At 43.2% G+C, this 16,089-nt stretch overlaps 1 protein-coding gene across 2 annotated transcripts in view; it reads right to left on the bottom strand.

The window, feature by feature from the left end:
• Positions 1–16,089, bottom strand: part of ITSN2 (intersectin 2) — an 80,140-nt gene that overhangs the window by 4,234 nt on the left and 59,817 nt on the right. For both annotated transcript variants that reach the window (XM_059469230.1, XM_059469231.1), the window contains 6 exons: positions 4,307–4,428; positions 3,339–3,445; positions 2,551–2,734; positions 1,872–1,970; positions 1,553–1,720; positions 486–698 (listed from right to left, as the gene is read on the bottom strand). In XM_059469230.1, coding sequence (XP_059325213.1) covers positions 486–698; positions 1,553–1,720; positions 1,872–1,970; positions 2,551–2,734; positions 3,339–3,445; positions 4,307–4,428 — 893 coding nt within the window. The remainder of the gene's footprint in view (positions 1–485; positions 699–1,552; positions 1,721–1,871; positions 1,971–2,550; positions 2,735–3,338; positions 3,446–4,306; positions 4,429–16,089) is intronic.

Here is a 16,089-nt window from a genome sequence, read left to right as displayed (position 1 = left end):
GCAGTGTGGAGTTCAGAAATCCAGTAATCTCTCAGGTTCCCTGAGGGAAAGCAGCCCCAATACTTAAGCTTATGTCTCCAGTTTCAAAATCTTGGGAACACACACTGTATGGGCACAGAGACTAAAATTTTGCATCTTCTACTGTTTTCTGAAGGACAGGAATTTTCTTGTGGATGCAGGAACCTCTGCAAACTGAAGTCAAGGCTCCTGCTTCTGAACATCCCACTTAGCTGTTCAGGCATGATGCTACTTCTGCCCTTTTCCCCCAAAGTGGATGGAAGTATTAATTAAACCAAGATGCAGAAGTCTGTCTTTTTCTGGGTACTAAGCCAACTAAGCCAGTCATTTGTGCAAGTTGTTTGCCAGAACGTGCCCTTGTGACAGCAAAAGGGGCCACACAGCTAATCCCAGTGGAGAGCAGCATTCCTCGTCAGAGGCCAGGACCCACTGTACCAACACAACCTGGAACACCTTGACTCACTCACCATTTTGTACATTTTGAACTGGGAGTTGGATTTAGGACTGAACAGTTTATCGGATCCAGAAGACACAAACTGTTTAACCATGTAGGTGAGCAGCAGGAAGTCATTGAAAAGGAATCCGTACAGCTCCTTACTGCTCTTGGCCTTGTACAGCTTCCCACTGTGCAGGAGCTTCCGTGGTCCCAAGCAGTTTGTGAGGGAGTTGAACACAGGTTGCTGGGAAGAGACAAAACCCATTAGCAGCAGCAAGTCTGTGCAAACATCAGCTCCTGCTCCTCTTCACTGTGGAGATTGACCAAGCTGCTGAAAATGTTCTTCTCTTTTCTTTAATGAATTCCATTCTAAATGAAGAGAAGGGAACTGTTCTGTGATCAGCCATGGCCACAGCACAACTTCCACCTCAGAGGAGATTTAAGCTTTACCAAGAACAAACGCACAGAGATGACCAGATGGAGGCATTTACTGCATGGCCCCTTCTGTGTTGTCCAGAAGCTGTATTTAAGAAGAGGCTGCACAGGCTGCAGTCAGGTCGCCTCTTGGGGGTGATTAGGTGATGGAACAGGACAGACCTGGATCTGTCAAGCTATGGTTCCTTATGCAGTGGAGAACTGTCACACACACCTCCGTTTGAAGGCTGTCCTGAAAGGTACAGGAGCCTGAACACCACATATCCTTGAGGATCTGACACTGAGAGCTGCTGTTCCCTGCCTGCTCGAAGGAAACCCTGGGAAACACACATTAAGTGAAATCCTCCATAGTAACACCTGACTTAGCCCAGTGGCAGCATGATCAGGAGTTCAGAGAGAAGAGTTATTTCTGTCTGTTTAATGGTCTAAATGGCACCAGTTTTTAAGCTGATAAATCAAGATTTCTCTGCCACTATAGCCATGCAAAAACAATGGTTCATCACGTTATGGCTGTGAGTAGGATTCAATAAAAGCTTCCTTGCCTAGAGCTCAGCAGCGGATCATGTTCCAATAAGGGATGTCAGCAAGGACTCCCACTCCCTCCCTGGCCTTGCTGAAATGACTCTGAAAAGCCCCAGCCCTGCAGGGCATCAGTGCAGGTACCTCAGCAAGGCCTTCACACTGGACGTGGGCCTGGATCCATTCCAGTCTGTCCGAGTTCTCCTTCTCACGCACGCCCTCGTTCACCTGGGAGCACAGCTCCTCCGCGCGCTCCAGGGCGAGCCGGAGGTTACTGTGGTCCGGGTGGCTCTCTGCAGTGTTCTCTAGAATCTGGTGTGGATCAAAGAGGGGAGAAAGCAAGATAAAAACAGAGGTAAGCCTGTCGGAGAAATCCCCATAAAGGGACAAGCCTTTATCTTGGCTTTTGCTACAGAGATCAAACTCAAAGCGTTCACCTACAAAGCCTCATTGGGGTACTCACACTCTTTATGAGCAGGGGGTAGCGTGTTATCCTTTGCATGGGTTTCAGGAGGAAGCTGGAGAGGGGCATTCCTTTGCAGCGAGGGTCCAGGGCAAGTTTCTGTGGTGCAACCCAGAGATTTAGCAGAGACATTTCATTAGTCATCAGAAAACAGTTGCATCACTGGCACTGAATACTGAAAATTCTCTAAGCAGATTCATTTTTCCAGGCATTCCAAGAGATCTTAGATTTTTTCAGTATACAGACACTACTTGTATCTAGAACAAACAGGAAAGCTGGCAGTGTCATTGCACCCAGATGCTTTGCCAGCATAAATCAAAGGGTCATTGCTCATACAGAATCCTTACATTCAAAACTGTTCCAGCTTTTATTTTGACACCACAGGCTCCACTCAGGTGGAAAAAGAGCAAAGCAATGAAAGAAACAAATGCCTGATGTCAACTGTTCTGGCAATTTTCCTTTTATGGCCTAAGTAAATCAGCTAGAGAGAAAGACAGTGTTATAAATAAAGAGCACACACAGTGTTAGCCATGGTCACCATGTAAATACACCTTGGAAGCCTCTTAGCTATTTTTGCAGGATTTTACTCTTCTGGCTTATTTTGATGTGGTGAATGCTGGTTAGACGGGCTCCTGTCACTGAGGAAAGGAGAGGGCACAGAAGCCACCGAATGAGATACCTTTAAGTAGTCTTTGAAATCAGCATCTTCATCAGTTTTCTGCTGCAGCAGGGCCGCTCCGTTGAGCTGGCAGCTGCAGAAGCGGATGTAGGCCTGCATGTGGGACAGCTCTGCTGCCAGGATGTCCCCGATCATCTGCACCGGCATCTTCTCGCCTCCCGTTTTCTTGCGCACCCGCAGGGCCCTGCGGACAGGAAAGAGATCAGCATCCAACTCTGCTGCCAAGTCACAACCTTACAGATCCATCTCTGAAAGGACACAAACCTGGCAGGTGAATTTCCTTACATAGCACAGGCACTTCCAGGAGGTGCCGGGGTCCTGCCTGAAACCCCAGGAAGTCACCCTGACACAACACCCTGAGCTGACCCCTGATGGGGTCTGGGGGACTGGGACTCTCCTTTGAGGTTTCTGGGACAACCAGCATCAATCTCTACATTCAACCAGCATTCCATTCAGTGAATTACTAGCCACTGTATCTTTCTAAAGATTATTTTTAGAGAATAAAAGGTTGCTTTGCAGAAAACTGGGAAGAAAAGCTTCCTACTTTTGTGTAGGGTCTGTTTCTAAGATATTACAGTAAATGTACATCTGCTCCTGCTGTTGATTTCTCCCTCTCTTATTACAGCTCCTTTTGAAGCAGTCTGACTGCATTCAGATGTTCTGAATGCAAGCATCCACAGTAAATAATCAGCAAGGACAGCATATTGACTGTAAACCCAGCAAACTTTCTGGGGAAAGAATGACAGAATAATGAAAAGGAAATGTTAAGACTGCAGGTAAGTACTCACTTCAGTAACTTTGTATTTGACATGATGAGTTCCTTCCAGTTAACAAAGATCAGCCCCATTTCTCCTTCTGTGAGACAGCCTGAATCAGCCATTGGTTTCTGGAAAACCTGCAGCCAAAAAATGAGCAATTTTTCAGAGAATAGAAACAGCTCAGCCTCTCGCTTAGCCCAGCAGTGACTTTTTTTGAATGTTCAGTGTCTAATTTCTCAGCAGTTGACAGCAATTTCTTACTAGCACTTGTGACAGCTGTTTCCGCTGAGCGTGTGACCCCATTCTGACACTGGCACCAGCACTTGCAAAGCGAGGACAAGCACTGGGACCTGCAGGCTGATAGCTCAGCAGAAGAGCATTCCTGTGATTTCAGGGTCAGTCACTGCACAAATTACACTCAGGCACTGCTCTGCTCCCCTGACCCAGAGCCCTCAGGGTCACCCTGTGTGCAGAACCACAGCTGCTCTCGGGGGCCCTCAGCACCTCATCTCTGGGGAGCAGAGCACCCCTGTGAGTCAACTATTTAACATCTGCCACACTTCACCACACCATTGTTCTGTACATAGAGGTCAAGTTGGACACCCAAGAGCGCTTAATGCTGGCCTGTCCCTGCCCTGCTGAGGGAGGTGGTCTTGCTTCCAGAAATAAGACTGGGGAGGAGGCACATGAAAAGCTTTTATGGTGCTTCTACAGCTCTGTGCAGCTCTGCTTGACACCTGGCCCCAACCCATCATCTTTTTACTGAGCCCCAACACAAGAAGAGGATTTGGAAAACAGGAAGGTCTTTGTAAGTTAATGAGTTTCACAAAGTGGTGCCTTTGCCTGGTGAGCAACCACATATCATTCACTGAAAAGGGAGGTGCCCACACACCTTTTCTCCTCCATCATCTCACAATTCATAAGAATTCCTTTATTGTTATTACTCAGTATAGAGGTGCTCTTTTGCCAAAAGCACTTTCCCATCCAAGCCATCTCACCTCTACGACGAGCTGCAGGTCATCCATGTACCTTTCTTCTGTCTGAATGAGCTCGTGAATGTAGCCCTGCCTTTTCCTTTCCATGGGCTGCATGGTGTCAAGGCTCTGGAGATCAGCACACCCTGCAGGAAATAAGTGAGGAGTTCAGATCCCACTCAAGGCATTAAATCTGATAAATTAATAAAATTGCACCAGCATTCGGCAGTCTATGGCTCAGACTCTACAGGCACTAATAAACCCTCTCTGCAGCAGCAGTGGGTTTCAAAATCAAGTGATGTAGCAATTGACCCCCTCCCTTCTTTGTGTCACTTTTCAATCACCTTTTTACTTCTTTGAACACCCCTTGTACTATGATGCAGAACAAGAGTTGCTGACATCTTGCCACTCCATTTGTCTCATGACTTTTCTGCCACACTGATTTGAAACTGTGATTTTCTCTTACCTTGAGCAATGTCTTTTTGGACTTGATGACCTTAAAGGTCTTTTCCAACCTTAATGATTCTATGATTCTAAGTTGTCTTTTGTGAGATGAAGTCATAGAAAATGTGGCTGGTCCTGACTTAAGACATTGCACTTTTAATCCCCACCCCATTTCTCAAGTTCTCTGCCTTATTTATTAATTTATGATACAAACCACCACTACAAATTTGTAAAGCTGTAACACAACATTGTAGTTGTGTAACTCACAGCTGCACAACTTTTTTAATGAGCTGGAAATATATTGAATTATTTTCATGCATCGAGGATGAAGAATCAAAATCATGCAAAGGAACACACTGACAGTCGATGTCACAAACCCCATGTCAGAACATGCAAACCCTGCAGCTTCACAGGACTCTATCTCTTACTGGATGTTAGTAAACAAGACAACAGTGTTCAAACTTTGAACCAAAACCAAACCAAAAACTGGTAAAACCAGAGTGGTGAATGTGTTTAGCTGGGTAAAGGAGAGCACAGAAAGTCAATCTGATCCCTCTGTCAGCCATCACACAGCAGAATATTGCAAAGCAGCAGGGGTGAAAAAGGAAAAAGAAGGAACAATTACAGAGTGTTTGAGAGCATCCATCTGTCCCTGGGTGTGATGGCAGCAGGTTGCAATACCAGGTGAACTGTGGGTTTGGCAGGACAGCAGAAAGGACATCGCAGGGACTCACTTTGATCCGGCAGTTCTAGAGGAACAATACTCCATGAAGGTTCACAGGAGTTGTGAAAGGCACAATGACCTACAGCAGGAAGGGCTGTGTGCCCCCTGGCACCCTGACACTCCTGGCACACAAGGATGTGACTGTTCACTGCCAAGGTATAGATCTGCTCATGGGAAGGCAAGTTAGTAATAAACTTGAGGGAAAGAAACAAAGAAACACTGAACAATTAGGCTGAACTTAATGTGACAGTGGCCTAATGGGAACCTCACAGGCTCCTGAGCTTCCAGCTACATCAGCATCAAGGTGCTCTCAAAGAGCAACTGTCAGCAGAAGAGAAACTCTTGCCAAATGAAATTTTAGGACACCATAACAAGGAAACCCTTTGAACAACACAAAGAAGTAAAACAGCAGCAAAGACAACAGCTAGATTGAAAATCAGGACTTTTCAGTTCTGCACCCTAAGGAGGATCACAGATCTTAAACTTTCTGACAAGGTTTGAAAAAACACCACTTTTTAAGAAGAGATGAGGGATTGCAGCTCTTTTGATCACACAGAATACTCCTTCTGGCCTTAGTAATCCCCAAAACTATAACCAGGGCAAAATTAGATGAGAAAAAGGCGTGAAGTTACAGATAAAAGTGATTCCTGCAAAGTCTGTCTTAGTCCATTGAGACAGTCTGTGGCCAATGTGCTACTTCTGGATTCCTGTGTCACTCTTCAGTCTGTACAGGATTGAGGTTAAACCCACCTGGTTACTAAGACATGAAATTTCAGGACAATCCAAGGGCTTGCACAGTAACCAGGCATTAACTGTCCAGATTTGGAAGTCGCAGCTTTTGCCAGTGGCTCCCTTTCCTACTGCAAGGTGCACTCCTGTGACAGAAGCAGGGATGGGCTGAAGCTGCTGTTGGCTGGAACAACCCACATGCTAGGGCTTGGGTCTGTCTCATGCTGGCCACTGAAAGTTGGGGCCAAGCCTGGGAGAGAAATGAGCCCTTTTTATGCTTTAAAATAGATTTGGTTTATAAATTTGTTATCAGATGCAAAAATTCAGTTACTTTAACTGGCTCCTGTGCTAACCTTGTGTTTGGACTGTCAGCTTCTGGGATGGAGGGATGAATGCTACTTTGTATTTAGTATTTTATATAATTTTATTTTTATAATTTTATTTAAACACTAGTGTTTACTAGTGAAAACACTCCTAATTTTGATAGGTCTGACGATACTGACATAAAAACACATTATGCAATCCCCATGTTTGATTTTAGAGGGTGAATTCAGGCATTTGAGTCTGAAGGGAAAAACAAAAAATAAAAGAAGAATAAACCAGCCTAACGAGTGCATTTGCCAATGTTTTTCTTAAGTGGCCACAGCAACCCACTGGCTCACTGGGTGGAACTACATTTCCACCTCTTCTCATCCCACATTGCTGTTCCCTCCTTTCCTTGCATCAATTCTGGCACTTATCTGATTTCCTGCTGGCAACAAACAAATCCCAAGGGGAGTAAAAGAAAGCAGTTTTCTGCTGGTTTAACAGCCAGGAATGTGCATGGAAGCAGTAAAACTGCCTTGTTTGGCAGCAGAAAGCTCTTGGCTTGGCTTCCCTCTGGTGAAGCTTCATCCCAAGCTCCCCAGGCAGCTCAGGAAGAGCAGTGGGATTTCTGGGAGTGTCTGCAGTAAGGAATTGCAGCTCCTCACCTGCTCTGCTGACCAAGAGGGATTCCCTGGAGGGGAAGCCAGCCTGCCTCTCTCACCAAGAGGGAGAATGCCAGGCATTCAGCCAGCCTGGGGCAGAGCCTGCCCAGCTCTCTCTCCAGAACACTCACCAGAGCAAGCAGGGTCTGGAACCTTGGAAACTCAGGGCACAGCAACAGAGAGATGCCCATACTGACTGTGGTGCCCTCTGGTCTAAATCCTGCTCCCTGAGCTGAGGAAGCAGCTGCCAGGGCAAAACAACCTGGAGAGTTTATAAACAGGAAATCCCAGTCTCTGAAGTTGTGTTTAAAATTATACTTTCCAAATATACCTGAACAAGGAACATCTTTTCCTGCTAACATAACTACCCCTGCATGAAAAACTACTGAGTTTCACAGTGAAAAGTTGCTCTCTTCTGCAGGAGATTCAAAGCCCTGAAAAACATGGAGGGCTGGGGGAGAAAACCTTCCCAATTACTGACTTTTTTGGTATGAGCCCACTCAAGGGGACGAGGGTCAGTTTCTGAAGAAAGGAAATCCTCCAGTGAAAGACAGATGAACAACATATATCACTATTTCCCCAACAGACTTTCTCACTCAATGGACGGGGGAAAAGAGCCATTAAAAGTGACAGCTCTGAAAAGACATCCCAACCCTCCAAGAGGAGCTCAGGCACTCATCTGGAAGGATGCAGCTACACCAGAGGCATTGGGTGACCAATGAAGACTATTTAGGGATAGAGAAGAGGTTTAGATTTAATAATAGGAAAAATTTCTTCATGGAAAGGGTTATAAAGCTGCCCAGGGAAGAGGTGAAGACCCCATCTCTGAAAGTATTAAAAAACATATTGATATGGCATTTTAGGATGTGGTTTATTGGTGCTGTGTTAAGGATTGGATTTGATGATTTTAAAGGTCTTTTCCAACCTTAATGACTCTATGATTCCATATAAACTGCTTTTTTAAAGGAAATATCTTGGTATGTTTAGGGTTGGATTTTTTTTTAAGGGGTTGTTTGTTTAATTGTTTGACTCTGAAGCCAGCTGACATGGGTGGGCAAAGCCGGTAAAGGTTGGGGGTCTTTTTCCTGTTTCCATTTTCCCAGCCTGCCATAGAAAGGCCAGGAGTCCCCTTAAGGACCATGGGCTGGCATTGGCACAGTCCCTTCAGGACAGCCAGAGAGCAGCTGATGGCATCAGGGGACACCCACACGCCAGGTGCAAGCTCTGCAGCCACACACAAGGCCAACACTCCTGTCACTCCTGGAGCCACCAGCAGCCTCTGAAACCCACAAAAGGAACTAAAACAAGGAATCTGCTACTGTGGAAAAGGCAGTTTCCATCAGGCCGTGGGAGAAATAATAAAAACTTTTAGCCAATTTTCCCTAATCAGTAAACACAGGATACTGTGCTACAACAGAGGAAATTTATGAATCAGTTTTCAAGAGGTAAAAAGCAAAATCAAGTCACTCCATCACAGCTGACACAATGCTCATCCCAAGCTATTCAGCTGGGGAAAAATATCCTCCCCAGATGGACAAAAAACCACAACAGACAAACTAGATCCTTTTATGCATCCCTTTAATAAAATACATTTGCATAGTTATCTTACAACTTTGTTCAAATCCGAAGGTGAACAATTGCCTCATGCTAAGCACAGTCTGCATTTGCATGTCTCAGCAACCATCCCACAGTGACACTCAAGCTTGGGAAGGACAAGGAGGGGCTTTAAGGCAGCACACACCAGAACACAGCAGTTTTATGGGGTCATTACACTGAAGTAGCACAACCCTGCAGCAGCTCCCACTGCAGGCCAAGGAGTGCTGGCATTCCTACCAGCAGACTTATTTACAGGTGTTTCGACCCTGCCCAGGAGAATCACACAGGGATACAATCTGACAAAGCTCTGAGATGGCAGAAATGTTCAGTGACCAGAGGGAGAAGATTCAGTTATTAGTGTGCAACTCTCTGATGGAGTTTTGTGCCTTCTGCTCCTGGCTGCACCATCAGCCACGTGGAGGCAGAGCTCTGGGTGCTCCCAAGCCCTCAGCACCACGGGCTCCTCACACACCCAGCCCTGCCTCTGGTCCCGGGGTGGCAAAAGGCCTTCCTGCATGGATCCAGCTCTGGATCAGGAACCAAGTGTCAAACCAGGCTTCTGTAGTTTGTTAGTCCATTATGCAAACCAGTTACAGAAGCAGAATTTTGGTACCTGTTCTTGTGCATTTACAGCGCTGTTTGGTTCTCACCCCTGTGACACCAGGGCCCTTATTCTCTGCTGGCCCACAGGAAACAACATTTAGCAAGTACCACACTGCAGGCAGCAGCAAACAGCGTATTTTGCTTTCCATGTTGGCTTCAGTTTTACTTTTTAACCTTGTGTGGCTCTCAGCAACATTTAGACTCTCAGCTCTTGTCTGGGAACCATGAGTTCAGCAAAGGACTCTGTTTTCCACCTTGCCCTTAGCTCCACAGCCAACCCTTTTCACCGAGATAAGGGTGATTTTACTTGACTGGCTGGGATGACCAGCTGAACTCAACTCTATGGTCTTTTATCAACAAAGGGGTGGGTTGCACACAACCAGAGAAAAAGTTGCATTTTTAAAAGTAAAGTTTGATTTAAAGGCAACTTCCAATAGCCACACTGCTTTATTGATACAGAATGCCATTTTAAAATAATCTTGCTGTAAATACATCCTTGGCATAGCCTTTTCTTTGGATGATCTGATGTGTGTATCCTACTATTTCTGCACCACTGTGCAGGAGTGCAGAGCTCTCAGGCAACTGTGCTGGAGCTGTGCTAGGCAGACTTTTGCAATACAGATGAATACTGAAGGCAGGGACTATGTCCCTCTCAATCAGCACTATTAAGGTGTATTTTTATTATTATTATATTTATTATTACACTTAAGAGAATTTAGAGTGTACTCAGGTAATACTGAAACATGAAAAGATAGCTGTGAAAGCACAAAATGCTTCACTTCAATACTTTTCAGTTCAGACTTCGAGGCAGAGGTTTCAATAATTATCAGTGCTCATACCTACACAACAACACAGGGCTACTACTTGTGTGGAAATTTGCCAACAGTACTGTAATCTCCAAATGTATCAGTTTAAAAAAAATTAAAAATTAGTAGAATGCCACATTGTTTTGGAAAATTCCACCAATACCTCAGAGTGAGGATGGGAAGTTGTTTTTACTATTTCAAAGACAATTAGTAGTAATATAGTATTCAAGGAAAACTGACTGAACATTGATTGTAAGTGTGGCTCAATTCCTACAGATGAACAGTGCCTTTCTGCCTTTTAGAAATTACATAATTTAGAAGCTCACCTAATTCTTAGACTACAGTACATGACTGCTTGATGCCACTGGTGCAGCACAACACATTTCAGCCTGTATTAAACAGGATTTCCAAGACAGAATTCACAGAAGGCAATTCTGGGTGAGTAGTGTATTTTAGTAGAAATACTTAAAACGTGGTTTCAGAAGGAAATCAAGTCATTTGAAATACTCAAAGGATTATCTAGCACATTATTTGCCTACAACAACATGATTTCATTCTATAACAAAATACTGGTTCAGACAAAATACATCCAGAATAAAAACCCATTTGTAGTTTTCTGTAGGCACATGGCGTATCCGTATTGCACAGAAAATACATCTCTGAACTAAAGGGCACATATACATTATTTGATCAAGGATATAAATACATAACATTGGATTTTGGAGAAAGGCTTTAAATCTCTGCAATTGGATTAACCTTTTCCTGATAGTACCTTCACAACATTCATCTATATATATATATATATTTCTATATAGTAAACAAGCAGTTTGTTTTGTAAACATTTCTGATTGCGTAAGTGACTTTTGCTGTTTCATAACCAAGTTCAGGAAACCAACTAAATTAAATACTGTGTCCAGAGATCTCTCTTGTTGTTACAAGAGCACAGAACTATTTAATCAGAGAAGTAGTCTAGAATCAAATTAATCCTTTTATTTAAAGGGGAATCAAGGTTACAAGTTCCTCCTTCCCTCCAAACATTACAGTAAGACAAGGGCAGCTCATACTGCACTGCATTTCCAACAGGCCAGGACTGTGGGCTGAGGAGCACAGCTCCATCCTAAACCCAAATGCTCTGCCCTCACTCCAGGTTCTCTTAGTGTCTCTCTCCTGGCAACACCTCCTCAGTGAGGCTAGCTCTGCATTAGGCTGCTCTCTGTTTACCAGGAGGAAGAGCAGCAGCTTTCAGACAGTACTTTAAACGTCACTGCAGACCACAGCCAGAGACAAACAATTCAGTACCGTGAACTATTTAATGAGAAGAAGGGGCAGGGGAAGGGCCTGGTCACACAGAGGCTGTGCAAGTACTTAGTGCAGCAACTAAGCACATCTGCCAAAACTGAAAGCAAATATGAATGATCAGAATTTAAGGAAGGAGGCTGTTTAGGGATAGACTGGATTGAGCCAAAACAACCTGAATTCCTGCCATAGTACTATTGTGAAGGAAGAAAAACCATTAAAATACCCTCCACTCTACACCTAATAGCTCTTTTCCCTGTTAAAAAGGGTGTGAAAAGGCTGGAGTGCACCAGATCTAACCCTCAGATCCTGTAGCATGTTTGTAATCACAGTGACTATCAGCAGCACACAGGGAGGGCTTGTATCTGGATGAGCCATAAAGGCCCCCAATTTTAAAAGCTCAATATGTAAGAGATTAAATCAAGTCCATTAGAACAATAATCAATGAACATTTTAATTCTGCAAAATATGTACATAATAACATTAAAAGAACACAAGTGCCCATTCCAAACAGCTCAGATAAACTGTGCAAATAGTGGGTCTTTGTGTGTCTGCAATCCCACCATGCAAACAATACTTGATATGCATGCTAATGACTACGATTATCAATCCCAAAGGAAATACTAAAGGAAACAAGAATGAACAGCAGTGAAAGCCACACAAAGACCCACTATCCTTTCTGCTTTTACAAATCCACTGAAACTGTAGATTAGAAGAAAACCCACGAAAACCTAATTTCTTGGTTGGATCTAACGTTCAAACGAAGCAAAAGGATTGTGTCAGACACGTGAGCAGGGCTGGCCACCCTGCCTCCACGCTAGTCAAACTTGGATAGTGGGTCTCTGAGGTGCTTTCACACTGGAAGACAACATTGGGTCCTAAAAAAAAACAAAAAAAAAAATGAAGGATAAAATGAACATAAATTTGAAGACTGAAACATATGACTTCTATGGACAAAGACAGACCAACACCAAAAAGGTCAGAAAGGAATGATGAACATTCAACTTTCTGAAAACAGACATCACAAGCTTCCACCCTTGCAGTTTCATATTTATAAACACACAAATTTAAGTACTTATGACCAGCCATGGCTGACTCTGAAAACTCCTGCAGCTCATTCATTTTAACAAAAAGTTTCTTCCTAAGGAAAATATCTGTCATGTAGACTTCAACACAAGGTCAAGCCATAAGGGTTTTTTAAAGGCAATGGCAAAATTCCCTGAGATTTCAACAAAACCAGAATCTCTCTTGAGAAATTTCTACTGGGACATTAGAAAATCAGATAAAAAGTAAACTTGTAACAAAAAATCTCATTGGAATTTATTCATATCAGCACATACAAATTAACCTGTTCAATTCTGTTTGAGCCTGAAAGAAGTTAAAATCTTGTCTCTAGTCTTATGTGTCCACAGAACAAGAGGTACCACACCCCTCAGACTCCAAGGGCCACATGGTCTGAAGAGGGACACACCTTGTGGGCAATCCAGAGACTATTCCAGACCCCAGGATTACAACCTGGAAGTGTTATCAAGCCTGACTGACATTCACCAAATACAAAGTTACTATGCCACTATGAAGTAAGGGACTGATTTCATATTTGATCTTTGCTATAAGAAGTAGAATTCTGGAGCTGTTGAGTAAAATCAGAATAAATACTTAATCCTCATTTATTAAAATATCAATGTGGAACTGCAACAGGCAACACCTCAAAGCTACTGCACCATGAACTGTTACTCCACAAAGAGAAGTTACTTGGCAAGAACTGGAGAACTTCCAAATGTGCTGTCCATACAGACACAGAAATACACCAGCCATGAGCACCTCAGTTCAGAAGTTGTTTTTTCACTATGAACACCCCCAAAAGTGAGTCAGCTTCATCCACCTGACAGTGTGGACAGGAATTACTGAAGATCTTTTGCGCATGGAAATCAACTTCTGGAAATACAGATCCTTGTTGCAGGATTTGCCTCATGTCTCCAACATGTCACATCCACAAGTAAGGTTTGGGGAAGACAAAAATGTGGTAGCTCTAGAGATATTACTACAAACAACAATGTGGAGCTCAGGCTAAGCACCTGAAGGAGCAACTCTGATGTGTGAGGAACTGCAGCAGTGTGGGCTATAGAAAGCAGAAAGAGTGAACAGGAAACAGTCACTGCACATAGATTAGAGCAGAAAGATTAGAGCAGAAAGAACTGGCACAACATTCAGCTCTGAGAGTCTCATGGGATGAGACACCTTGGAATGAACCAGAAGCCCCTCTGCACATGGAGCACAGGCATGTGCACCTGGCTGAGCTGTCCAGCCCTGAGCAAGAACATCTGAGGGATTAACTGACCTCTAACACCAGAAGACATCTGGCAACCAAGTATGGCAGACACAGCTGGAGCAGCTGTCTTGCCTCCTTACACTTCTCTCCTGCCTACCCCACCTTAAACATCCCTTGGGAGGAATGGGAAGAGAACCTGGTAGATGTGTCCTTGTCAGACCCTGGTAACACAGCAAAGACCTGACTCTTGACATTTAATGGTTGAGATTCACCTGAGGGGAGAAAATCTCAGCTAAAGAAAACAAAATGACACAGTTTACACTGGTTCCATGGATAAGATGACAAACTTGAAAAGGTATCTCGTTGAAAAAGCCAACAAATAATAAGAGAACAAGTGCAAAGCAGATGAAGACTGGCCAAAATAAAATTATCTCCAGACCAGGGCACTGGGAAGAACTGTGAAGTGGTGAGAGCATCATGCCTACCCCCCTTACACACACTTTGGAAAGGATGGGAAGAGAACCTGGCACTAGAGAGGTACTGGCAACACACAAGATCTGATCCTGCATGGTTGCACAAACACTCAAAGATTTATTTTAAACCTATTTTGAAACCTGCTGAGTATATTTATTATTTATGCTGGCTTTTGTGCAAACATTAGAAAAAAGGCTATTAAAACTGTCATTAAAACCTAATGACAAGTCTAACCACCACCAGAGTCACCAGGAACACAACTCAACTGTCCTGTGTTCTGCAATCACCACGTGTTTAAGAGACAAACAAACCTACAACACCCTGAAGTAATTTTGTTTTTCTTTCCTTGCAGGGTCCTATGCCAGCATGTGCAGCTACACCAAGAGGAAGAGTGATTATGTTCTGTTCACAGAGCTGTGTCAGCAACTTAAGAGAAGGGACATCTCACTGACCCCAGTTCCTTCTTTGCTAGGGAAGTTTGCCATTACAGCTACAACTAATAGCTCCCAGAAAAGACTCCAGATAACAAAGGTCTTTAAATCTGAGGGAAAAACCACAATTTTCCTGAACTACAAACCTATTTGAGTAAACCAAATTTGCCTGCTCCCTTTCCAATACCATCATACTTGTTCTAGGAAAAACAGAGGGAAAAACTGCTATTATTCAACAGAGGCATTATAATACTCAGATCAGCAGTTCTTTGAAATGCAACAATGCATTTTTAAAATTATATTCTCTCATATCTCAAAGCTGTTCTGTTGAAAGCCACATTAACATTTCTGTGGGACAATTCCTTAGTGATTTCACAAGAATACTCATGACAGTTTCTCTACTCTGTTTAAACAAGAGCCAAAAATATTGTAAGGAAACCCAAGGAAGTTTGGAAGTTCATTCAGGACACATTTAAACATTCCTCTGGTTACAGAAGAGCTACAGAGCAGTGGCTTGCTGCTCACACAACTGACCAGCAGCAGTGGCAGCCCAGCTGAAATCTGGGAAATGGTATTTGAACAGAGCTCCTGAGCTGTGCTGGGTTTGTGCAGGCTCTGGGCTTAAGGCAGGATTTTTCCTTAAGTTTCCAAATGCCTATATCACAACAGAGTGGCAAATCCCAGCACAAAACTAATGTGGAACTTAGCTTATTTGAAATCCTGAGAGAATCTGAAAAAATGAGAATAAATTCAACATACTCTTTGTTCACCAGTAGGTGGATTTTGTAGAACTGCTTCATAGAATAGTGATTAGAGAAAAGTTTAATGGCCAGGTAGAGATGACCTGGTCCACATCTGCACATCATTAACCCTTGTAAAAAGCCAGTTTGATGTGGATGGAAATACTCTTATTTCACATCACTGAAATCTGAGGGAAAACTTAATGATGTACCAGCAAACAATGAGAAAAACTTACTCATTATCCAGAAAATTTCCAATTACAGCATTGTCTTATCATGGCTTTTGCTGAAAATCAGTGGTTTATGTGATGACCTTGCATTTGTCACATTCAACAACATAACTTGAAATAACACAGCTGGTGTGACAAGCTGTTACCTGTATCATTTTTGAAAATTCCTAAGTTTTAATACTCAGCCAGAATCTTAATTTTATAGCCCACCTGGTATAGTCTATACAGTTTCTTTAAATGTGAGATTTGCAAACAAATTAAAACTTTCAAAGGACCATTTTAATGATTTATCTATGTCTCATCAAATAATGTTAAATTCAATCTAAATCCAGAAGTTTCTGACATCCCAACCATATTGGCCAGAGACATTAAAAAAAAAAAGCCAGAACAATATGCTACCAAAAATATAAAAATATGAGCTCAGAAGTAATTTAGCTAAAAAGAAAACCTCAAGAATGGTGCACACTCTCTTTTGCCCAGGAACCATAACAAGTTAC

This window comes from Ammospiza nelsoni, chromosome 3 (assembly GCF_027579445.1).
Source record: "Ammospiza nelsoni isolate bAmmNel1 chromosome 3, bAmmNel1.pri, whole genome shotgun sequence".
In the NCBI taxonomy this organism is placed as follows: Eukaryota; Metazoa; Chordata; class Aves; order Passeriformes; family Passerellidae; genus Ammospiza; species Ammospiza nelsoni.
The sequence above is the reverse complement of the archived record's forward strand: the minus strand, read 5'-3'. Positions and strand labels throughout refer to the sequence as shown.